We start from the raw sequence: 25580 nt of genomic DNA on the forward strand, positions 1-25580 counted from the left end.
AACTGTCTAAATGCTGTTTGCTCAGGATCACTAGGCAATGCTGAGCTGACGTGGATCTGGGGTGTACAGGCTGGGCCCCTCAGAAAACACACACAGAGCCCGAATCGGAGGCAATTAAGCTCCAGTTCGCCTGCTTCGTGTGACTCAGCACTAACGATCCCGCTGAAATAATTGGTAGGCCCTTAGGAACTTACAGAGGTAAAAGCCAACAGAGCCTTCATAGGCAGTGGCCACAGGACTGAAACGGGGATTGGGAGAGACAGTCAGGACCCACCCGTTGCATTGGTCACCTGGCAAAGGGAACGAACGGTCACCATTTGCATGGGATACCACCATGGCAGAGAACTGGCGTCACGGGCGGAGAAGATAACTGCATTGAAACCAGCGCGACAGGTGTGTAATCCCCTAGCCATCTCTCTCCACACAGCGGGGAAACCTTAAGGGCCGCTCCCAGCTCTCCTGTGAACGCAATAACCAGACCGAGGGAACCAGGAGTGGCGCGGGACTTGCGGCGCGGAACTCCCGGCTACCGCTCCCACCAGTGCTGACAACTGAGGTCTCTTGCACCAGCTACCGGGGGCGTGGCTACCGGAGGGCAAGCAAATTCGCTGGGGGATCTCAGCCCCAAGCTCTACAAACTTAGGGTCTGAGGGAGGCAAACAGGGAGAGTGAGCCCAGGTGTTCATGAAAACAGGGCTCCCAGGAGCAGCAGACCTGGCGTGTAGCCAGTATTGTGGTGAGCGCCACAGGTGAGCACGGCCTGGCTTGAGGAAACACAAGACAAGGCCCTAGACACTCAGGATTGGAGACCCGCCCAGTCTAGGAGAAAGAGCTGCTGCACAGTGAATGGTTCCCACCTATTGAGAGGAGAAGCTTGGCCCAGTGGGCACAGCTCCACCTACTGGAAGAGAAGTTAATAGAACTCTAGGACTGCATTTATTATTATTATTATTATCATTTTCTTTTTCTTTTTCTTTTTTTTTCTTCCTTTTCTTTCATTTTCAATTTTTATTTGTTGTTGTTCTTTAACTTTTTTCAATGTTTCTAATTTTTTAAAAATTTTTTTATTTTATTATTATTTTTTAAATTTTCATTTTCATTTTTTTATTATCATTATTATTTTTGTTAAAAAATTTTTTTTCTTCTTTTCTTTCTTTCTTTATTATCTAATCTTTGTTATTTTTGTTTCTTTTGTCTTTTCATTTGTTTTCAATTTTCTTATTCCCCCTTCCTTGAATTCTACCTGCCTACTCTCATTCTCTTTAGTGACTTCTTCCCTTCCCTTCTAATATCTTTCCTCCCAAGCATCAAATAAATTTATAAGAGTAAACAGTAACTCAGCAGTCAAACAGAACAAGAAGTAACATGAGCAGCATAAAAAAGCAAGGAAGAAAAGGAGTACAAACAATGAAGGACAGCCTAAATATTCAGGAGGACCTAGAGTCAGCAGAAAAATGGTCATATAAAGAACTCAAGGAATACCTTAGACAGATGGAATGGAACCTTAAAGAAGATACGAGACAGCAAATCCAAACAGTGAAAGAACACTTTGAAAATGAATTACATAGACAGATAAAAGAAGAAGTTAAGCATCTTTATCAGGAGATTGAGATTATAAAAAAAACCCAAACAATAATTCTAGAAATGAAGGAAACGATAAACCAAATTAAAAACTCAATTGAGAGTATCACTAACAGAGTGGAGCAAGTAGAAGCCAGAACATCAGATAATGAAGACAAAATATATCATCTTGAAAAGAGCCTAGCCAACTCAGAAAGGCTGGTTAAAAACCACGAGAAAAACATCCAAGAGATATGGGATAACATAAAGAAACCAAACCTACGAGTCATCGGGATAGAAGAAGGTACAGAGATTCAAACCAAGGGAATGAGTAACATGCTGAAAGAAATAATTACAGAAAACTTTCCAGAAATAAAAAAGGAAACGGATATACAAATTGTAGATGCATACAGGACACCGGGCACACAAAATCACAGTAGACCAACGCCAAGACACATTGTTATGAAGATATCCAATATACAGAACAAAGAGAAAATACTAAAAGCTACAAGAGAAAGGAGGCAGATTACATTCAGGGGTAAATCAATAAGGTTAACAACGGATTTTTCATCACAGACGCTGAAAGCGAGAAGATCCTGGAACAACGTATTTCAAACACTGAAAGACAATGGATGCCAACCAAGAATTCTGTATCCAGCAAAATTAAGCTTCAGGTACGATAACGAAATAAAAATCTTTCATGATAAACAAAAGCTAAAAGAATTTGCAGCCAGAAAACCAGCATTGCAAAGCATCTTGAGCAAAACACTACACGAGGAAGAAATGAAAAACAATAACCAAAACCATCAGTGGGAAGTGCCTCTATAAAGACAGAGGGCAGGGGGAAAGCTAACCATGGAGAAACAAACTAAATTAAAAAAAAAAATAAGAAGATAAATAATCAAACATGGCTGGAAGTACAAACCATATATCAATAGTAACTCTAAACATTAATGGCTTAAACTCTCCAATAAAGCGACATAGGCTGGTAACATGGATTAAAAAAACAAATCCAACAATATGCTGCCTCCAGGAGACACATCTGATTGGAAAAGACATACACAGGCTGAAGGTGAAAGGTTGGGAAAAAATATACCACGCACACGGTCCTCGTAAGCAAGCAGGGGTGGCCATCCTCATATCGAATAAAATTGACTTCAAGACTAAATTAATCAAAAGGGATAAGGAAGGACATTATATACTGTTAAAAGGAACCATTCACCAACAAGACATAACAATTATCAATATTTATGCACCAAATAATGGTGCTGCGACGTTCATAAAACAAATTCTCCTCAAGTTCAAGAATCAAATAGACAACAACACAATAATTATGGGTGACTTCAACACACCTCTCTCACAATGGGACAGATCCTCCAAACCAAAGCTGAATAAAGAAACTATAGAACTCAATATCACAATCAACAACCTAGACTTAACTGACATATATAGAATATATCAACCATCATCAAGTGGATATACTTTTTTCTCAGCAGCACATGGATCCTCCTCAAAAATAGACCATATATTATGCCATAGGGCAACACTCAGTAAATATACAGGGGTGGAGATAATACCATGCATTTTATCTGATCATAATGGAATGAAACTGGAAATCAATGATAAAAGAAGGAAGGAAAAATCCTACATCACATGGAAAGTGAACAATATGTTACTGAATGATCAATGGGTTACAGAAGACATAAAGGAGGAAATCAAAAAATTCTTAGAGATAAATGAAAATACAGACACAACATATCGGAATCTATGGGACACAATGAAAGCAGTTTTAAGAGGGAAATTCATCGCTTGGAGGTCATTCCTCAAAAAAAGGAAAAACCAACAAATAAATGAGCTCACACTTCATCTCAAAGCCCTAGAAAAGGAAGAGCAAAACAACAGCAAATGTAGCAGAAGGCAAGAAATAATTAAAATCAGAGCGGAAATTAATGAAATTGAAACAAAAGAAACTATTGAAAAAATTAACAAAACTAAAAGTTGGTTCTTTGAAAAAATAAATAAGATCAACAGACCCTTAGCCATGCTAATGAAGAGAAGAAGAGAGAGAACTCAAATCACTAACATACGGGATGAAAAAGGCAATATCACAACAGACACTACAGAAATACAGAAGACAATTAGAAATTATTTTGAAAACCTATATTCCAATAAAATAGAAGATAGTGAAGACATCGATAAATTCCTTAAGTCATATGATTTGCCCAGACTGAGTCAGGAGGATACTCACAACTTAAACAGACCAATAACAATAGATGAAATAGAAGAAGCAATCAAAAGACTTCCAACCAAGAAAAGCCCAGGACCGGATGGGTATACAGCGGAGTTTTACAAAACCTTTAAGGAAGAATTAATACCAATACTTTTCAAGTTATTTCAGGAAATAGAAAAAGAAGGAGCTCTGCCAAATTCATTCTATGAGGCCAACATCACCCTGATTCCGAAACCAGACAAAGACACCTCAAAGAAAGAAAACTACAGACCAATATCTCTGATGAACCTAGATGCAAAAATCCTCAATAAAATTCTGGCGAATCGGATACAAAGGCACATCAAAAAAATTGTGCACCATGATCAAGTAGGATTCATTCCTGGGATGCAAGGATGGTTCAATATACGGAAATCAATAAATGTTATTCACCACATCAATAGACTTAAAAATAAGAACCATATGATCATCTCAATAGACGCAGAAAAAGCATTCGACAAAGTACAGCATCCCTTTATGTTCAAAACATTAGAAAAACTAGGGATAACAGGAACTTACCTCGACATTGTAAAAGCTATCTATGCTAAGCCTCAGGCTAGCATCATTCTCAATGGAGAAAAATTGAAGGCATTCCCTCTAAAATCTGGAACAAGACAGGGATGCCCTCTATCACCACTTCTATGCAATATAGTTCTTGAAACACTGGCCAGAGCAATTAGACAGACGAAAGAAATTAAAGGCATAAAAATAGGAAAGGAAGAACTTAAATTATCACTATTTGCAGATGACATGATTCTATACCTAGAAAACCCAAAAGGGTATACAAAAAAACTACTAGAACTAATAAATGAATTCAGCAAAGTGGCAGGATATAAAATCAACACGCATAAATCAAAGGCATTTCTGTATATCAGTGACAAAACTTCTGAAATGGAAATGAGGAAAAACACTCCATTCACAATATCCTCAAAAAAAATAAAATACTTGGGAATCAACCTAACAAAAGAGGTGAAAGATTTATATAATGAAATCTACAAAACCCTAAAAAGAGAAGTAGAAGAAGATCTTAGAAGATGGAAAAATATACCCTGTTCATGGATAGGCAGAACTAACATCATCAAAATGGCGATATTACCAAAAGTTCTCTATAGGTTTAATGCAATGCCAATCAAAATCCCAACGGCATTTCTTGTAGAAATGGATAAAGCAATCATGAAATTCATATGGAAAAATAAAAGACCCAGAATAGCAAAAGCAATTCTAAGCAGGAAGTGCGTATCAGGCGGTATAGCGATACCAGACTTAAAACTATATTACAGAGCAATAATAACAAAAACAGCATGGTACTGGTACCAAAACAGGAGGGTGGACCAATGGTACAGAATAGAGGACACAGAGACTAATCCACAAAGCTACAACTATCTTATATTTGATAAAGGAGCTAAAAGCATGCAATGGAGGGAGGACAGCATCTTCAACAAATGGTGCTGGGAAAACTGGAAATCCATATGCAACAAAATGAAACTGAATCCCCTCCTCTCACCATGCACAAAAGTTAACTCAAAGTGGATCAAGGAGCTAGATATCAAATCAGAGACTCTGCGTCTGATAGAAGAAAAAGTTGGCTCCGATCTACATATTGTAGGGTCGGGCTCCAAATTCCTTAATAGGACACCCATAGCACAAAAGTTGATAACAAGAATCAACAAATGGGACTTACTTAAACTGAAAAGTTTTCTCTCAGCAAGAGAAACAATAAAAGAGGTAAATAGGGAGCCTACATCATGGGAACAAATTTTTACTCCTCACACTTCAGATAGAGCCCTAATATCCAGAGTATACAAAGAACTCAAAAAATTAAACAATAAGAAAACAAATAACCCAATCAACAAATGGGCCCAAGACCTGAACAGACACTTCTCAGAGGAGGACATACAATCAATCAACAAGTACATGAAAAAAATGCTCACCATCTCTAGCAGTCAGAGAAATGCAAATCAAAACCACCCTAAGATACCATCTCACTCCAGTAAGATTGGCAGCCATTATGAAGTCAAACAACAACAAGTGCTGGAGAGGATGTGGGGAAAAGGGTACTCTTGTACATTGCTGGTGGGACTGCAAACTGGTGCGGCCAATCTGGAAAGCAGTATGGAGATTCCTGGGAAAGCTGGGAATGGAACCACCATTTGACCCAGCTATTGCCCTTCTTGGACTATTCCCTGAAGACCTTAAAAGAGCGTACTACAGGGATACTGCTACATTGATGTTCATAGCAGCACAATTCACAATTGCTAGACTGTGGAACCAACCCAGATGCCCTTCAATAGATGAATGGATAAAAAAAATGTGGCATTTATACACCATGGAGTATTACGCAGCACTAAAAAATGACAAAATCATAGAATTTGCAGGGAAATGGATGGCACTAGAGCAGATTATGCTTAGTGAAGCTAGCCAATCCCTAAAAAACAAATACCAAATGTCTTCTTTGGTATAATGAGAGCAACTAAGAACAGAGCAGGGAGGAAGAGCAGGAAGAAAAGATTAACATTAAACAGATACATGAGGTGGGAGGGAAAGGGAGAGAAAAGGGAAATTGCATGGTAATGGAGGGAGACCCTCATTGTTATACAAAATTACATATAAGAGGTTGTGAGGGGAATGGGAAAATAAACAAGGAGAGAAATGAATTACAGTGGATGGGGTAGAGAGAGAAGATGGGAGGGGAGGGAGGGGGGATAGTAGAGGATAGGAAAGTTAGCAGAATACAACAGTTACTAATAGGGCATTATGTAAAAATGTGGATGTGTAACCGATGTGATTCTGCAATCTGTATTTGGGGTAAAATTGGGAGTTCATAACCAACTTGAATCTAATGTATGAAATATGATATGTCAAGAGCTTTATAATGTTTTGAACAACCAATAAAAAAATAAATTAAAAAAAAAGACATCAAGGAGGAGTTTAAAAAATTCTTAGAAGTAAATAAGAACACTGATACAACATATAGAAATCTTTGGGACACTATGAAGGCAGTACTAAGAGGAAAATTCATTGCATGGAGTTCATTTCTTCAAAGAAGAAAAAGTAAGTGACCTAACATTACATCTCAAAGCCCTAGAAAAAGAAGAACAAATCAACACCAAAAGCAGTAGAAGACAAGAAACAATTAAAATCAGAGCTGAAATTAATGAAATTGAAACAAAAGAAACAATTGAAAAAATTGACAAAACAGAAAATTGGTTCTTAGAAAAAATAAATAAAATTGACAAACCTTTAGCCTTACTAACAAAGAGAAGGAAAGAGAGAAAACTCAAATTACTAACATACATGTTGAAAAAGGAAATATCACAACAGTCACTACAGAAATACAGAATACAATTAGAAATTATTTTGGAAACTTGTACTCCAATAAAATAGAGAATATTGAAGGCATCAACAAATTTCTAGAGATATATGATTTGCCCAAGTTGAATCAGGATGATATACATGATTTAAATAGATCAATTTCAAGTGACAAAATAGAAGACGCCATCAGAAGCCTACCAACTGAGAAAATCCCAGGACCTGATGGATACACAGCTGAGTTCTACAACATCTATAAAGAAGAACTAATACTATACTCTATAAATTATTTTATGAAATAGAAAAAGAGGGAGCATTTCCAAACTCATTCTATGAGGCCAATATCACGCTGATCCCAAAACCAGGCAAAGACACATCAAAAAAAGAAAACTTCAGACCAATATATCTAATGAACATAGATGCAAAAATTCTCAATAAAATTCTGGCAAATTGAATACAAAAATATATTAAAAAGATCGTCCATCACAATCAAGTGGGGTTCATCCCAGGGATGCAAGGCTGGTTCAGTTACGAAAATCAATAAGTGTAATTCATCACATCAATAGACTTAGAGATAAGAATCATATGATCATCTCAATAGATGCAGGAAAAGCATTTGACAAAATACAGCACCCACACATGTTCAATACACTAGAAAAATTAGGGATAATAGGAACATATCTCAACATCATAAAAGCTATCTGTGCTAAGCCCCAGGCCAACATCATTCTAAATGGAGAAAAATTGAAAGCATTCCCTCTAAAAACTGGAACAAGACAGGGATGCCCTCTTTCACCACTTCCATTTAACATAGTTCTTGAAACATTGGCCAGAATAGTTAGACAGACGAAAGAAATTAAAGGGATATGGATAGGAAAAGACGAACTCAAATTAGCACTATTTGCTTCTATACCTAGAAGATCTACAGAATTCCACTGGAAAACCTCTAGAACTAGTAAATGAGTTCAGCAAAATAGCAGGATACAAAATCAACACCCATTAATCAAAGACATTTCTGTATTTATCAGTGAAAAATCCTCTGAAAGAGAAATGAAGAAACCTACCACATTTACAATAGCCTCAAAAAAATAAAATACTTGAGAATCAACCTAACGAAAGATATGAAAGACCTCTACAACAAAAACTACAGAATGCTAAAGAAAGAAATTAAAGAAGACCTTAGAAGATGGAAAGATCTACCTTGCTCTTGGATAGGCAGAATTAATATTGCCAAAATGGCCATACTACCAAAAGCACTATAAAGATTTAATGCAATTTCAATCAAAATCCCAATGACATTCCTCATAGAAATAGCAAAAGCAGTCATGAAATTTATTTAAAAAAATAAGAGACCCAGAATAGCTAAAGCAATCCTTAGCAAGAAGAGTGAAGCAGGTGGCATCACTATACCAGACTTTAAACTATACTACAGGGCAATAGTAAGAAAAACATCATGGTATTGGCACCAAAATAGACTGATAGACCAATGGTACAGAAAAGAGAACACAGAGACAAACTCACATAACTACAGTTATCTTATATTAGACAAAGGTGCTAAAAACATACATTGGAGAAAATATTGCCTCTTCAGCAAATGGTGCTAGGAAAACTGGAAATCCATATGCAATGAAATGAAATTAAACCCCTATCTCTCACCATGCACAAAACTCAATTCAAAGTGGTTCAAGGACTTAGGAATTAAACCAGAGACACTGTGCCTATTAGAAGAAAAAGTAGGCCCAAATCTTCATCATGTCGGATTAGGCCCCAACTTCCTTAATAAGACTCGTATAGTGTAAGAATTAAAATCAAGAACCAATAAATGGGATGGATTTAACTAAAAAGTTTCTTCTCAGCAAAAGAAACAATCAGTGAGGTGAGTAGAAAGTCTACAGCTTGGAGCCAATTTTTACCACTCATACATCAGGTAGAGCACTAATCTCTAGGGTATACAAAGAACTCAAAAAGCTAAACACCAAAAAAAAAAACAAATAGCCCAGTCAATAAATGGGCCAAGAAACTGAACATACACCTCTCAGAAGATGATATACAATCAATCAACAAATAAATGAAAAAATTTCAACATCTCTAGCAATTCGAGAAATGCAAATGAAAAGTACTCTAAAATATCATCTCACTCCAGTCAGAATGGCAGCTATTAAGAACACAAACAACAATATGTTTTGGTGAGGATGTGGGGGAAAAGGCACACTCATACATTGCTGGTGGGACTGCAAACTGGTGCAGCCAACATGGAAAGCAGTATGGAGATTCCTTGGAAAGCTGGGGTTAGAACCACCATTTGATCCAGCCAACCCACTCCTCGGTCTATACTCAAAGGACTTAAAAACAGCAACTACAGGGACACAGCCACATCAATGTTTATAGCAGCACAATTCACAGTAGCTAAACTGTGGAACCAATCTAGATGCTCCTCAGTAGATGAATGGATAAAGAAAATGTGGCATATATACACAATGTAATATTAATCAGCAATAAAAGAGAATAAAATCATGGCATTTGCAGGTAAATGGATGGCATTGGAGAATATAATGCTAAATGAAGTTAGCCAATCCCAAAAAACCAAATGCCAAATGTTTTCTCTGATATAAGAAGGTTGATTCACAGTGGGGTTGGGAGGAGGAGCATGGGAGGATTAGAGAAATTCTAGATAGGGCAAAGGGGAGGGAGGGGAAGGGAGGGGGCATAGGGATAAAAAAGACAGTGGTATGAGATACATATCATTACCCTTAGTACATGTATGAAGACACGAATGGTGTGAATATACATTATATGCAACCAGAGAAATGAAAAACTGTGTTTTATATGTATAATATTAATTGTAATGCATTCTGCTGTCATATATAATAAATTAGAATTGAAAAAAAAAGAAAGGGGTCTCTGGAAATCAGCTGTATCAAGCATTATAAATATAATTATTATGCTGATGGTGTGTAAGCGGTCCTTATTCCATTTAATCTCCTTAACCATTCATTTGATTATTACAATTATGTATGTAAACATAACAGTGCTGAAATTGATAGAGTTTAAGAGGGAAGTAGCTAAACAACTTTTCAATTTTCTTAGCATCCTCATCTGACCATTAAAAAAAGAAGTCTTTTAAAAATCAGTAGTTGGCTAAAAAGGGAATAAGACATAAGACTTAATCCATAGATATATTTTTAATGGTAGTAAAAATCCATAGGTATTTTTTTAATAGTAGTAAAAATGGTTACAAACTAGCTATATTCTGTTTTATCAAGTATAATTATTTCTACAGGCATAGTCCAAGGCAAAAGCCTTTTCAAAAATGAGGATGAAAAAGATAGGTTGGGTTTATGTTGCAGAAAATCTTAAAATATAGGTTAGGAAATATATTATAATTTTAATAAATGGAAAATAAATTAAAAATTGAGTTACATGGGGCATTTTCGGTATTCGTTATGCTATTCTTTAAGATGTTTTGTACATCTGAACATTCTGTAATAATAGTTGGAAAAATTTTAAAAATAATAAAAAGAAATATGGACTTATTTTATCAACACCTAGCAGTGATTTATAGGACAGGCCTGAAAGAAGAAAATACCAGAGACAAAGGAATAGAGCATTTATTCAGATTTTGCAAAGCCTACCTGGGAGGAGAAAAGGGCCCACCGATAGTGTAGCAATGGGAATTATGATGAAGGGGTACACATGAAAGATGCTTCTGAAAGAAAATAGTTGGTAGTCATCATATAAATCTCAGTAAATAAAAAGAATTTAAATACAAAATTAGAAGTCAATAGTAGAAGGACACTTGGAAATTCGCTAGTATGTAGAATTAAGACAACACACTCCTAAATAACCAATATGTTAAAGAAGGAAATCATAAGGGAAATTAGAAACTACTTTAAAATGAATGAACAATGAAATACAATATGTCAAAACTAATGGGAGTAACACAATCAGTGATCAGAGGGAACTTTGTAGCTATAAACACCTATGTTAAAAGCAAGAAAAATTTCAATAAAGTAAAATTCCACCAGAAGCTATAAAAGAAGAGCATACTAAATGCAAAACAAGAAGGGAGAAAAAATGATTTAAATGAAAACAAAATAGAGAATGAAAACAAAATTTTGGTAAATAAAAATATCAACAAGATATAAAAGTGAATAGAAAAGATATTTATATCAACAAAATATAAAAGTGAATTCTTTGAAAAGATCACTAAAATGACAAACTTATAGGTAGACTGACCAAGAAAAAGGAGAGAAGACTCAAATTCTTAAAGCATGGGATGAAAAAGAGGACATTAATACTTACCTTAGAAAAACACCAAATATTATAAGGGAATATAAAGAAAAATTATATGCCAACAAATTTGGTAATCTATAAAATCTTGAACAAGTTCTAGAAAATATAAATAGACCTATAACACATAAAGAGATTTAGTTAATCATTAAACATCTTCCTAAAAAGTTTTTAAAATGCCAGGAATAATGATGATTTAATACCAATTCTTCACAAACCAAAAAAGATAAAAGAAAGGGAAACTTTCTAACTCACTCTATGAAACAAGTATTGCCCCAATACCAAAATCAGACATAAGTGAAGTGTCACAAGAAAAAGAAAACTACTGCATACCTAATCCAGCAGCATATATTTAAAAAAATTATACTACACGACCAAGTAGGACTTGCTTCAGGAATGCAAGACTCTCTCAATATATGAAAATCAATGTACTGTACCATACTAATCAAAAGAAGAAAAGCCAGCTGACAAAATCTACCACTAGAGTTCATGATAAAAAAAAAAAAAACTAATCAAGATATTAAGAAAAGAGAACTTTCTTAGCTTGCTAAAGTTAACCACATAGCTAAATTGATAGTGAAAGATTGAAAGCTTTCCCCCTAAAATCAGGAACAAAACAAGAATGTCTGCTCTTGCCACTTCTACTCAAAATTGTAATGGAGATCTAGCAAGGGAAATTAGCCAAGAAAAAGGGGGAAAAATCCAGATTCAAAAGGAAGAAGTAAAACTACCTCTATTTGAAGATGATATAACCTTGTATAAAGCCATAAATAGTCCATGCCAAAAATAAACAGAAAAACTTGTTAAAGCTAATAAACAAGTTCATCAAGTTGCAGAATAGAAAGATCAATATGCAAAAGCAACTGTTTTTATATACTATAGCAGAAAATAATTTGAAAATAAAAATAAGAAAACAAGCCTGTTTACAATAGCAAGAAAAATAAAACACTTAGAAAAATCCCACTAAAGAAATCGTAAAACTTGTATGCTGAAAAATCACAAAACACTGTTGAAAGAAATTAAAGAACTCAATCAATGGACATATCCCAATCCCAGACTGGAAGACTCAACATTATTAAGATGGCAATATTCCCAAAATTTATTTGCAGATTCAGTGAATTCCCTACCAAAAAGTCAGTGGCCTTTAAAAAAAAAAGATAGACAAGTTAATATTAAAATGCCTGTGGAAATTCAAAAAACCTAGAACAACCAAAACAGTCTGGAAAAAGAACAAAATTAGAGGATTCACACTTACTACTTCAAAACTTACAAAGCTATAATAATCAAAACAGCTTGGTACTGGCATAAAGTCACAATTAGAACAAAGGTGCAAGTATAGAGATCCCAGAAATAAGCCCTAATATATAGGGTCAAATTATTATGTACAAGGGTGTCAAGGCCACTCAATGAACAAAAGACTTGCACAAATAGTGCTAGAACAACTGTATATTGACTTGGGCCAGGCATGGTGGCATACACCTGTAATCCCAGTGGTTTAGGAGGCCAAGGCAGGAGGATTTCAAGTTCAAAGCCAGCCTCAGTGAAAGTGAGACACTAAGCAACTCAGTGAGACCCTGCCTCAAAATAAAATACAAAATAAGGCTGGAGATGTGGCTCAGTGGTTGACTGCCTCTGAGTTCAATCCCCAGTACCAAAAAATAATAGTAATAGTAATTGACTTGGACCGTTTCCTCATACCACACAGAAAAATTAAGTCGGTCCAAAGAGACTAAAACATAAAAGCTAAAACTGGAACTTTTAGAGGAAAAAAAAAATGTAAACCAGTAAATCTTTGTAATATTGGATTAGGCAACAATTTCTTAGATATGATAGCAAGAGCATAAGCAACCAAAGAAAATAATAACTTATACTTCCTCAGAAGTAAAAATATTTGTACCTTAAATTCACTAGCAAGAAAGTTAAAAGAAAGTTAATGGAAAAAATATTTGCAAATCATAGAACTAATGAGGGTTTAGTATTCAGAATATATAAACAACTCTTAAAAATCAACAATAAAAACTCAGACAACCCAATATTTAATGAGTAAAGGATATGAATATACATTTATCCATAGAAGATCAATAAATTAATAATAATCATATAAAAGGTGCTCGACTTAATTAGTCATTAAGAAATGCAAATCAAAACCACAGTGAGATACTACTGACACACCCTCCACAATGGTTATAATCGGAAAGATAAACAACATGTATTGGCAAAAATGTGGAGAAATCAGAACTCTCATACATTGCTGGTAAGAATGTAAAATCTTACAGTCCTTTTGGAAAACATTGTGGCAGTTCCTGAAAAAGTTAAAATAATTTAAATAATTTAGACTCAACAGACACATTATATATAGAATTACCATATATAACCAGCAATTCCACTCCTAGGTATGTACACAAGAGAACAGAAAAAACATGTTTATACAAAATGATTGTTCATAGAAGCATTATTCAAAATAATCAAAAAGTGAAAACCACCCAATGTCTACCAATTGATGAATAGATAAACAAAATGAGGTTTATCTGTACAATGTAGTATTATTTGGCCATGAGAAGAAATGAAGTATTGAGACATGCTTTATACCATGGATGAAACTTGAAAATGTATTACATATAAGAAACCAGAAATAAATGGCCACATATTGTATCATTTCACTTAGATGAAATCCCCAGAACAGGGAAATCCATATGGACAATAAGTATATTGTGATTACCAGGTACTTATAGAGGGAAGAATTGCAAAAGATACAGAGCTTCTTTTGGGGTGAGGAAAGCATTCTGGATTTAGTGGTTATATTCACACTTTGTGAATATACATAAACCACAGACAGTACACATTTTATGGTAAGTGAAATATATCTTACTTGTTAAAAAAAAAAAAAAGTAGGAAAGGAGGTTTCAAGATGGCAGAATAGAGCAGGTTGCTTTCTTGGCTGCTCCGTGGCATAAAACCAAGAAATCAAACAGGCAGCTTTTCAACAAGGTGGGTGAATGAACAAAAAATGGGGGCGTAACTTTACTGGAATTTAATACTGGACATTCAAAGCATATTGGGGACTCAGGAAGTTGGATATAATAAAATAAGGCAGAAATCTCCAGTACCACAGCCATGCTCCAACCAGAGCAGTCCCTCTGTGGAGGAATAAGGGAATTAAAGAAACCTGCATTTTTGGGAGGACTGAAGTGTGTCTGGGTATGGAGTTTGGAGATCGGGGACACTGCCTGACTAAATAGCCTTGTATTGGAAAGAAACCTCATCTTCCCCAGCAGTGTGCAGAGCACAAAGGAAGAAACAGTTCTACAGCTGCAGCACCAGGGCCAACAGCTGAAGGAGCCAATTCCTGGAAAACCCGAGTTTGACCCAAAATACAGGCCTGGCAAACCCATACTGCATGACAGTAATTTAGACTCAACAGACATATATAGAATATTTCATTCATCAATGACTAAATACACTTTCTTCTCAGCAGTACATAGATCCTTCTCTAAAACAGACTATATCTTAGGTCACAAAGCAACTCTTAGGAAATACAAAAAAAAAATAGAGATAATACCTCACATTCTATCAGATCATAATGGAATAAAATTATAAATCAATGATAAAATAAAAAACAGAAGCTACTCTAACACTTGGAAACTAAATAGTACACTATTGAATGACCAATGGATAGCAGAATAAATCAGAGATGAAATGGAAACAATTAGAGGTAAATGAGAATTATGACACAACTTATCAAAATCTCTGGGACACTGTGAAGGCAGTGCTAAGAGGAAAGTTCATTGCATTGAGCTTATTCATCAAAAGAATGGAAAGTCTTCTGCTGTCATATATAATAAATATTTTTAAAAAGAAAAGAAAGTCAGCAAACAAAACACCTAACATTACATATATCTCGAAGCCCTAGAAAAAGAAAAAATCAACACCAAAAGCAATAGAGACAGGAAATAATTAAAATCAGAGTTGAAATCAATGAAATTTTAAAAAATTCAAAAAATTGACAAAACATAAAATTGGTTCTTTGAAAAAATAAATAAAATTGATAAACTGTTAGCCAAGCTAATGAAGAGAAAGAGAGCAAACACTCAAATTATGAAAATCTCTATGAAAAATGAAATATCACAGACACTACTGAAATACAGATGATAATCAGAAACTATTTTGAAAATTTATATTCTAAAAAAATAGAAAATCTTGAAGACATCAACAAATTTCTAGAGACATATGACCTACACAAATTGAATCAGGAAGACACAGAAAATTTAAAACAGATCAATTCCAAGCAATGAAATTGAAGACACCATCAAAAACCTATGAAGAAAGAAAAGCCCAGGACCAGATGGATTCTCAGACAAGTTCTACTTCAAAGAAAACTTCAAAGAAAAACTTACATCAATCCTCCTCAAATTATTTCATGAAATAGAAAGACAGAACCCTTCTAAACTCATTCTATGAAGCTAGTATCATCCTGATAATAAAATTAGACAAAGACATATCAAGGAAAGAAAACTTCAGACCAACATCCCTGATGAACATAGATGCAAAAAATTCTTAATTAAATACTGGCAAATTACATATAAAACATACACTGGAGAAAAGACAGCCTCTTCAACAAATGGTGCTGGGAAAGCTGGAAATCAATACATAACAAAATGAAATTAGACCCCTATCTCTCACCCTGCAAAAAACTCAAATCAAGGACCTAGGCATTAGACCATAGACTCTGTACCCATTAAAAGAAAAAGTAAGCCCAAATCTCTCCATCATGTTGGCTTAGGGACAGACTTTCTCAATAAGACTCCTATAGTGTAAGAAGTCAAGAATCAATAAATAATATCATCAAACTAAAATGCTTCTTCACGGCAAAGGAAACAATAAAGAACCTGAAATGAGAGCCTACAGAATGGGGGAAAATCATTGTCAACTGCACCTCAGGTAGAACATTAATCCCCAGAATATGCAAAGAACTCAAAAAACTTAACAACAAAAAAATCCAACCCAGTCAATAAATGGGCAAAGGAACTGACCAGACACTTCACAGAAGAAGAAATATGAGCCATCAACCAATATATGAAAAAATGTTCAATATCTCTAGCTGCAAGGAGCCATCTCTGAAATACACGTGGATCTTCTCTCAGCATGGAAGCCAGGGGGAAATAGGTCTGGCATTGGGAACTTTCCATGGCTGTCCCACCTCAATAGATGGCTCAATGCACATGATCCTTCTCTCCACTCTGCTAGAAAGATTTCTCATAGTAGCTGGGAAGATGGGCATAACTTGTTAGGAACTAAACAGCCCAACTTTAACCTTTTTTGGAAAAGAACATTCTATAGAATGTCTTTGATGTTTCCCAATCTAAATAGAGCAGGCGCAGGCTCTATTTGGCCAGAGCTCAATCCATCTGATCAGCTTGTCCATCCTACACCTGCTTTTGAAACTACTTTCTGTGTTCTGTGTTTTTGTTCTGTTTTGTTTTGCTTTTGTCATTTTACTTCTCTTAGCTTTTATTTCTCAGCCAACCCATTCTGCCAAGGGGAACCCCATTCCCACCACCCAGACAGGACATGGGTAGGATTTAGCACTTAGAAAATGCAAATTAAAACTACACTGAGATATCATCTCACTCCAGGAAGAATGGCAATTATCAAGAATACAAGTAACAATAAATGTTGGCGAGAATGTGGGGGGGAAAGGTTCACTCATATGTTGCTCGTGGGACTACAAATTTATGTAACCATTCTGAAAAGCAGTATGGAGATTTCTCGAAAAACTTGGAATAGAACCAGTTATCCCACTCCTTGGCATATATAGCCAAAGGACTTAAAATCAGTATACTATAGAGACACATCCACGTCAATGTTCATAGTAGCTCAATTCATAATAGCTAAGCTATAGAACTAACCTAGGTGACCTTCAACAGATGAATGGATAAAGAAAATGAATTATATATACACAATGGAATGTTACTCAGCCATAAAGAAAAACAAAATTATAGCATTTATTAGAAAATGGATGGAAATAGGGACCATATGCTAAGTGAAATAAACCAGTTCCAAAAAAACACAAAGATTAATGTTCTCTCTGACATGCTGAAACTGACTCTCAATAGGTTGGGGGGAGGGGGAAGGGATGAGGGGAGGTTCACGAGATTGGACAGGGTGGAGTAGAGGGAAAAAAGGGGAGATGGAAGTAGGAAAGACTGTAGAATGAATCAGACATAACTTTCTTATGTTCATATATAAATACATGACTATGGTAACTCCACATCATGTATAACCAACAATAATGGGAAGTTATATTCAATGTATGTATGATATGTCAAAATACATACTACTGTCACATGTAACTAAAAAGAACAAATAAAGAAAAAAAATTAAAAATTTAAAAATAGGAAAATTTAAAAATAGAAAGAATTTAAAAATAGGACGTTGCTGGGGTAGGGAGAAGGTGGTAAGGGTAAAGACAATCAGCAAAAGAGATCAAAAAAAAAAAAAAAAAGTCACAAGATTTTCAAGTTTCCCTAGGAATGATCCAGAGGAGGAAGAATAGGTTTGGAAGAAAGAGGATAAGCATTGTTATGAACATGCTGAGATTCAGGTACTGACATGATATTCAATTGAGATATTCAGTATAAAATTATTAAGAAGGACCAAGAGCTCAGAAAACAAGATCTTTAGACAGCTGAGAAGGATGAAATTGTCAAAAGAATATAAATAAGAGAGAGAACAAAAAAAAAAGAAAAAAGAAAAAGGACCTGGGGACTTTTAGGAGATAATGAGATTAAGTTGATAGAAAAATGAGACAGTGGAGAAGAACAGATAAGCGCACAGGAAAACACATAGTTCCAGAAAACTGTGTAACCACCTATGGCAACTGCTGAGTAGAAGTGAAAGATAAGGACTAAGAAAATTCCTTTGGGTTTGGTGTAGATGTCATAATTAATTATTTGCTCACTGTGTCTCCACTGTGAGCTGATGTTCTGCCTTTTAGCCATGATAAACCCATTCTGGCTCACTAAAGTGTGGTCAGAGAGTTCTTCCCCTAGAATCAATCAGGAAGCATCAAGAGATAAAGCTAATCAATCTACATTTCACAGAAACAATTATTCAGTATGGGTTTGCACTCTCCTCTGTACTTTGACATGCATTTTACTAAAATTTACAGTGATAATGTATTTCTAGGGTATAACCCTGCAGTCATAGATTAAGATAACTTACTTGCATCACATTCTTAAGAGGGCATTTTCTTCTCTGCAACTAATTATGCAGTTTTATTTTTCACCTCTCCTCTATTTTAAATAAATATAATATAAAATAATAGGTTAAAGTTCTTCCAAAGTAACATTTTAAAAAGTTAATTTAAAAATGATCAACTCACCTTTCTAAGAAACTTTTGGAAATAATGACACTATGGTATAAGTTTCATGTGATATTTGAAAATTGTCCTAATCTTAATAGTCTATTTCTTATAAATATGATTCATGAGAGAGGCTATTTCCCATGTTTTCCAGAGTAAAACATCATTAATTATCATATGTGGTTATTCCAAATTGAAGGGACAATCCAAGGAATTGTTTGATTATCATTTGATAAATCTAAATCTAACCTCCATTGAGATTGTAAACTCATTTAAGCAACATACTTTTCCTTCTGAGTCATTCTTTAAACTCTTCTGCATCCTTCATCCAAAATCAAAATGGAAGAGACACAGCACTTTGCATGTAGATGCAGATAATTATCTGGTAAATGATTAGTTCATGATTATTCCTGCATGGTTTCCAACACACACTCAGAGCAGAGGCAGAAATCAGATATTTAGAAAAAAGCAACTATCAGTTATGATCATTTTAGTTTCTGTGCAATCTATGCAGTGTAGAATATCTGGATAGACTAAGGCAATTAAAGACCTATTAATTTTCTAAAGGAAATGATGTAAAACTAGTTGAAATGGGATTTTCTAAAAGAAGTTAAAAAGCAATTCCCCATCAATCACATGTTTTTATGTTTTTCTATATGATATTTCAAAACTTTACATTTTAAACAGAGTCTCTTTGGCAGATTCCAAGTGTTTCATGATAATATTCTGAAAAGTTGACAGCTCTAAGGCATCCTGGAGATTGTGAAATTCTTCTATATCAACCAAACGTAATTTTCTGCAAGAGATAAAAAAAGAACATGATAATATAAGATCAAACTTGTTTGATACATAACATTTTTGCTAACTGAGCCTTTCTCAAAGACAGCATATATCTATATTTTATCATTATAAAGTATTGTCCATAAAATTAAATATTCAATAACATGATATTTTCTAAATTTAAAAGTAATGTATATAGTAAAATTCAATAGGGACACAATATAATATTGTGAAATTTCTCTGTGAAGTAGAAGAGCATAATAACTTTGATTTGATGGATAGTTTAAACTGACTTTTGCTTTTAAACTGGAACAATTATAACAGAAAAAGAGGAGTTCAATGCTACAGGATTTACTTCTAAAACAAAACTTGCACCTTCTCTGAAAAGGAAGCAGTCCTGAATAATAGAGAGCCAGAGAGTACAGAAGTTCTCACACCTCACTAAGATCCATTATACTGGGGCTGAGGTTGTGGCTCAGTGGTAGAGTACTCACTTAGCACGTGTGAGGCACTGGGTTTGATCCTTAGCACCACATAAAAATAAATAAAGGTATTGTGTTTATCTACAACTTAAAAAATTAAAATAAAAAAGATCTATCATATCAAAATCTTTTCAACCTGTCTGATTTTTTTCTCTAACACACAACTTGCTACAGTTTTCAATGCATTCCTTTTTTTCTCACTGCAATGATATGTATCTTCATTATGTACATAGTTTACTCATTTAAAATTTTTCTCTGGCCTATTAAACAAAATGAAAGACCAATATTAGCTATTAGTATCATTGTGTTATTCATCCAGAGCTCTTCCCTTGATTGCTGTTTCATTTCCATATGAGTGAGTAATTTTTATGTTCTCTGGAAGATACTAAACACACTATTAAAAACATCACCTTTGCCAAGCACAGTGGTGCCGCAGTCTGGCTGGACACAAATCATGAGCCACTCAAGCAGGAACAAACTTTATTTCCGAACTCCCCAGAATGCCACCCACGGGCCCTTCCAGGGACACCAAACACCAACCGGAACTCCCTCCACCATCAACCAATGGAACTCCAAAGTAGTGGGCAGCTGGAGGCGGACAGCAGGGGTCTATATACAACTGAATACACAGCTTAACTTAACCATCATCATCTCAATGGCTCGCTGGCATCACCTCTCAACCACTCCCTTCTGGCAAAATGCCATGCTTCATTCCGACTCGGCTGTAGCTCTCAGCATAGTGGCACATAATTTCAGTTACTCAGAAGAAAAAGGCAGGAGAATTACACGTTCAAGGCCAATCTGGGCAATTTAGGGAGTTCCAGACTCAAAATAAAAATTAGAAAATGTCTGGGGATGTCCCTCAGTGGTAGAGTGCTTGTCGAGCATGAATGAGGTCCTGCGTTTTATCCAGTATCAAAAACAGAAACAAAAGCTGGGAAAAAAAAAGTCACCACATTTAAGCTGGGCATGCTGGTATGTGCCTATAATCCTAGCTACAAAGGAGGCTAAGAAAGAAGGATAATGAATTTGAGTGAGGCCAGCCTGGACAAGTTATTAAAACACTAACTCAAAAAAAAATCACACTTAAATTTTATGTAAAGACTAAAATACTGATTAGTAAACAAAACATATTGCAAACTTTCTCTCACAAGCTACAAATTCATCTCAAATTAAGATGCAGTTAGTACAGGACATTGACAATACATTAGGCATAAACAGGGAACCATTGCCAGAGAAACTTTCTAGTGTGTTATTCTAGACAATTGCACTATTTAATGTTTTCATTGATTTTTTATTGATGCATATTAATTACACAGAATGGCGAGTTTCATTGTGGCATATTTGTACATGTGCATAACATAATTTGATTAGTTTTACTCCCCATTACCACCCCTTATCTTCTCCTTCTGCCTCCAACTTCTGTCCTTTCTGTACCTCAACACTCTCTCTTCTACTTTCATGACATCTTTTATTTTCTTTATCTTTCCCTATTTGAGAGAAAACATATGAAACTTGTTTTTCTGAATCTTATTTATTTCAGTTAATATGATGGTCTTCAGATTCATCCATTTTTCCTAACAAATGACATAATCTTGTTCTTTTTTATGGCTGAATAAAACCCATGATAGATAGATAGGTAGGTAGGTAGGTTGGTAGATGGATAAACATTTTATTCATCCATTTTCCTATTGACAGATATGTGGGCTGATTCCATACATGGCTATTGTGAATTGTGCTGAGATAAACAATGATTATACATACATCTCTAAAATATGCTAACTTTAATTCTTTTGGATAAATATCAAGAAGTGGTACAAATGGGTCATATGGTAGTTCAATTTGTAGTTTATTGAGGAACATCTATACTGAGTTCCACAGTGACTGTACTAATTTACATTCCTACCAACTGTGTATACGAGTTCCTTTTTCCCTTACATTCGCAACAGCATTCATTGCTATTTGTATTCTTGATTATTGCCATTGACTGATGTGAGATGGAATCACAATGTAGTTTTGATTTGCATTTCCTTAATGGCCAACAATGTTGAACATTTTTATATTTCTATATAAATGCAAATATTGAACATTTTATATATTTATACATGTTGGCCACTTCTACTTTTTTTTGAGAGTGTCTGTTTCATTCATTTGCCCACTTATTTAATGGGTTATTTGTTTTGGGGGGGTTGAGCTTTTTGTTGTTGTATAAAATCTGCATATTAATTCTCCATTGGAAGAATAGATGACAAAAATTTTCTCTCATTATGTGTATTTTAAATAAAATATTTTGAAAATGTAGTACAATATTCCCAACCTTGCAGAACTTGCCTGAACTCTGGCCAGTGAAATTTAAGCAATGTGCTATGTGGAACTTCTATGAAGACTCCCTTCAAGGTTTCTGATGCCATTAGAGCAAGCTGTATATATTTTGCTTCCTTACTGATTTGTAAAATGAGGAGCACTAGCAGCAAGTACTTGAACCCTTGAAAATGGATGTCATGAAAGAGAAGGAAAATCTCAGGGCCTAGGACCCTAATAGATATTATATCCAGCAAGGATTGACTGTATATCTTTTAAGCTTCTTCTACCTGATAAAATACATGATAAAGTATTTAAGTTACTATTTATTTGTATTTTCCATTATATGCAATAAACTTAACAAAACAATGCAACAGCACAATCTTCTTGGTCAACTATTTGAACATTATTATATTTTAAAACTGTAGCTGTAAATCAGGCTACTGATGTGTGTAGTAGAACAGTACCAAATAAGAAGTAGCTGCTCAGAAGGAGCTCTGGAATTTACTTTGCCTCATAGCCATGAGAAGAAATTTCCTTAGTTCCTTAGTATTTGATTTGAGAAAGAATTCTAGGCACAAGCTCCATCTGTAATGTTTTGAGATTGAAAGGTTTTACAGTACAATTTCCCATGAAATCTCTGGGGATAATATTTCCTATTTTTTTCAGGTAGCTCTATTATTAAGAAGATGCAAAAAAAAAAAAAAAATACTACCGGACACTGTTTCTATTTTCTCAGGGAAAAAAAATACAGCACTGTAATAATAGTTTAAACCGTTGGTTTAAAACAACAGAAAGGATCAGATAAAAGAATATTATTCACTATGCATTAGCTTGACCTTAGTTGGCATAAAGAAAATGTTTATGTCTTTTTAAAAATTTTATGATAATGAGCCTTCTACCAACTAAAACCTACAGAATGGGAGAAAAATTTTGTCAGTTACTCTTCTAACAGAGAATTAATATTCAGCATAGATAAAGAATTCAAAAAACTTAACACCAAATATAAATAATCCAACAAATGGAATATGATCTTAACATAAATTTTTCAAAAGAAGAAATACAACTGCAAATTGGTGCATCCAATATGGAAAGCAGTATGGAAATTCCTTGGAAACCTGGGAATGGAACCACCATTTGACCCAGCTATCCCTCTCCTCAGACTATACCCAAAAGACTTTAAAAACAGGGACACAGCCACATCAATGTTTATAGCAGCACAATTCACAATAGCTAAATTGTGGAGCTAACCTAGATGCCCTTTAGTAGATGAATGGATTAAAAAAATGTCTCCTATATACACAATGGAATTTTACTTAGCATTAAAAGAAAATAAAATCATGGCATTTGCAGGTAAATGGATGGCACTGGTGAAGATAATGCTAAGTGAAGTTAGCCAGTCCCAATAAAACAAATGCCAAATGTTTTATCTGATATAAGGAGGCTGACTCAGAGAGGGGTAGGGAAGGGGAGCATGGGAGGATTAGATGAATTCTAGATAGAGAAGAAGGGTGGGAGGGAAAGGAAGGAGGCAGAATATTAGCAAGGATGGTGGAATGTGATGGACATCATTATCCAAAGTACATGTATGAAGACTCGAATTGGGTGTCAACATACTTTATATACAAACAGATATATGAAAAAATTGTGGTATATATGTGTAATAAGAATTGTAATGCAAAAAAATTTAAAAAACAAAAAAGTACATGTATGAAGACATGAATTGGCGTGAACATACTTTATATACAAAGATATGAAAAATTGTGCCCTATATGTGTATTAAGAATTGTAATGCATTCCGCTGTCATGTATTTAAAAAAATAAAATCAATTAAAAAAAGAAATACAAATGGTCAACAAATATGGGGAAAAATGTTCATCGTAAAAGGAATTTTACAAAAAGAATCCCACAAAAATAGAAGAGACCAATAGAGTCAAACAAGGGGTAGAGAGGAAGGAATAAAGGGAGAACATGAAGAAATACTGGGGATGAAATCTGCCAACTTTTGCTATATCCATATATGAGTATGCCATAATGAATCCTGTATTTATATATAGTTATAATGCACTAATTAAAATAATAATGATGATAGAAGGGAGACCAGTAGATTAAAGCAAGGGGATCACGGGCATGGGGGTGAGGAGGGCAGTGAAAAGGAAGGTACAGAGGAATAAGATTGATCAAAATATGTTCTGTGCATGTATGAAAATGGCATAATGAATATGACAATTATGTATAATTATAATGTACCAATAAAGTTAAATTTTAAAAATTCTACATAACAGTCAATGTATATATTTTACATCTGAGTTTTAGTAGTAATTTTATTTGTTTCAGGTAACAGGCACGAAATTAAAGCCTCTAGTATACTAAGAGGTCATAAATTGATAAGAAAAGACAAAGAACTCAAGAGGAAAATAGAAAAAAGATATAAACAGGAAATTCACAATCAAAAATATACAAATAACACAAAAAAATACAAAAAAAATGCTCAAATTCCCTAGTAGCCCAACAAATGCAAACAGAAATAACAATGAAAAACAAATTGATTGATTAAACAAATACTATGGTACACATAGCTAGTGTTTTGGAGAAAGAAATTTTCCTTTCCTATTGACACAAATGTAAAGTATCAAATATTCCTGGAAAGAACTAGCAACATCTACTAAAATGAAAACACAAAAATGCATTGATCCAGCAATCAATCCCACCTTCAGAAATCTATCCCATGGAAAGAAAAAGTACCAATAAATAAGAACATGCACACAAGGCTGTTTCCTAATGCATTGGTCATAATAGGAGAAACTAAAAGCAAAATGAATTATCTTTGAAGGAGGTAAAGATGAGAAAAATGATGATTCATTTATACTATGAAAAATTGTATGTCTTTGAATAAACTGCATCTATACCAGTCTAGTCATAGGGATTTCTGCAAAATACAGTGGTACATGTTTGTATATTTCTGCTAGGTATCTATGTATATGTATGTGGTAATTCAAATGCATGTAGTTATATGAGCATAAAACATTGAAAATATCCACTTAACTGATATCATGCATCTTTTGGTTGGGTTCATAGAAAGACAGGCAAGCTAAGGAAAAGAAAGGTAGATAAGAATCAAGCAAAATAAAGAAAGACTGTACTTAAGAAGATTGTATGATTACATTTATATATTTATATAAAATTACATATGCATCTGTACAAGAAAATTAGGGAGATGAAGATGATGTAT

At 34.5% G+C, this 25580-nt stretch overlaps 1 protein-coding gene across 2 annotated transcripts in view; it reads right to left on the bottom strand.

Moving 5' to 3' along the window:
- Window positions 1-25580, bottom strand: part of Dnah7 (dynein axonemal heavy chain 7) — a 345957-nt gene that overhangs the window by 274590 nt on the left and 45787 nt on the right. For both annotated transcript variants that reach the window (XM_046447272.2, XM_046447271.2), the window contains exon 10: window positions 19462-19581. In XM_046447272.2, the coding sequence (XP_046303228.1) occupies window positions 19462-19581 (120 nt within the window). The remainder of the gene's footprint in view (window positions 1-19461; window positions 19582-25580) is intronic.

Source organism: Marmota monax, unplaced genomic scaffold, assembly GCF_021218885.2.
Source record: "Marmota monax isolate L192 unplaced genomic scaffold, Marmota_monax_Labrador192_F-V1.1 WCK01_AAM20220418_F8-fsc00007, whole genome shotgun sequence".
Taxonomy (NCBI): Eukaryota; Metazoa; Chordata; class Mammalia; order Rodentia; family Sciuridae; genus Marmota; species Marmota monax.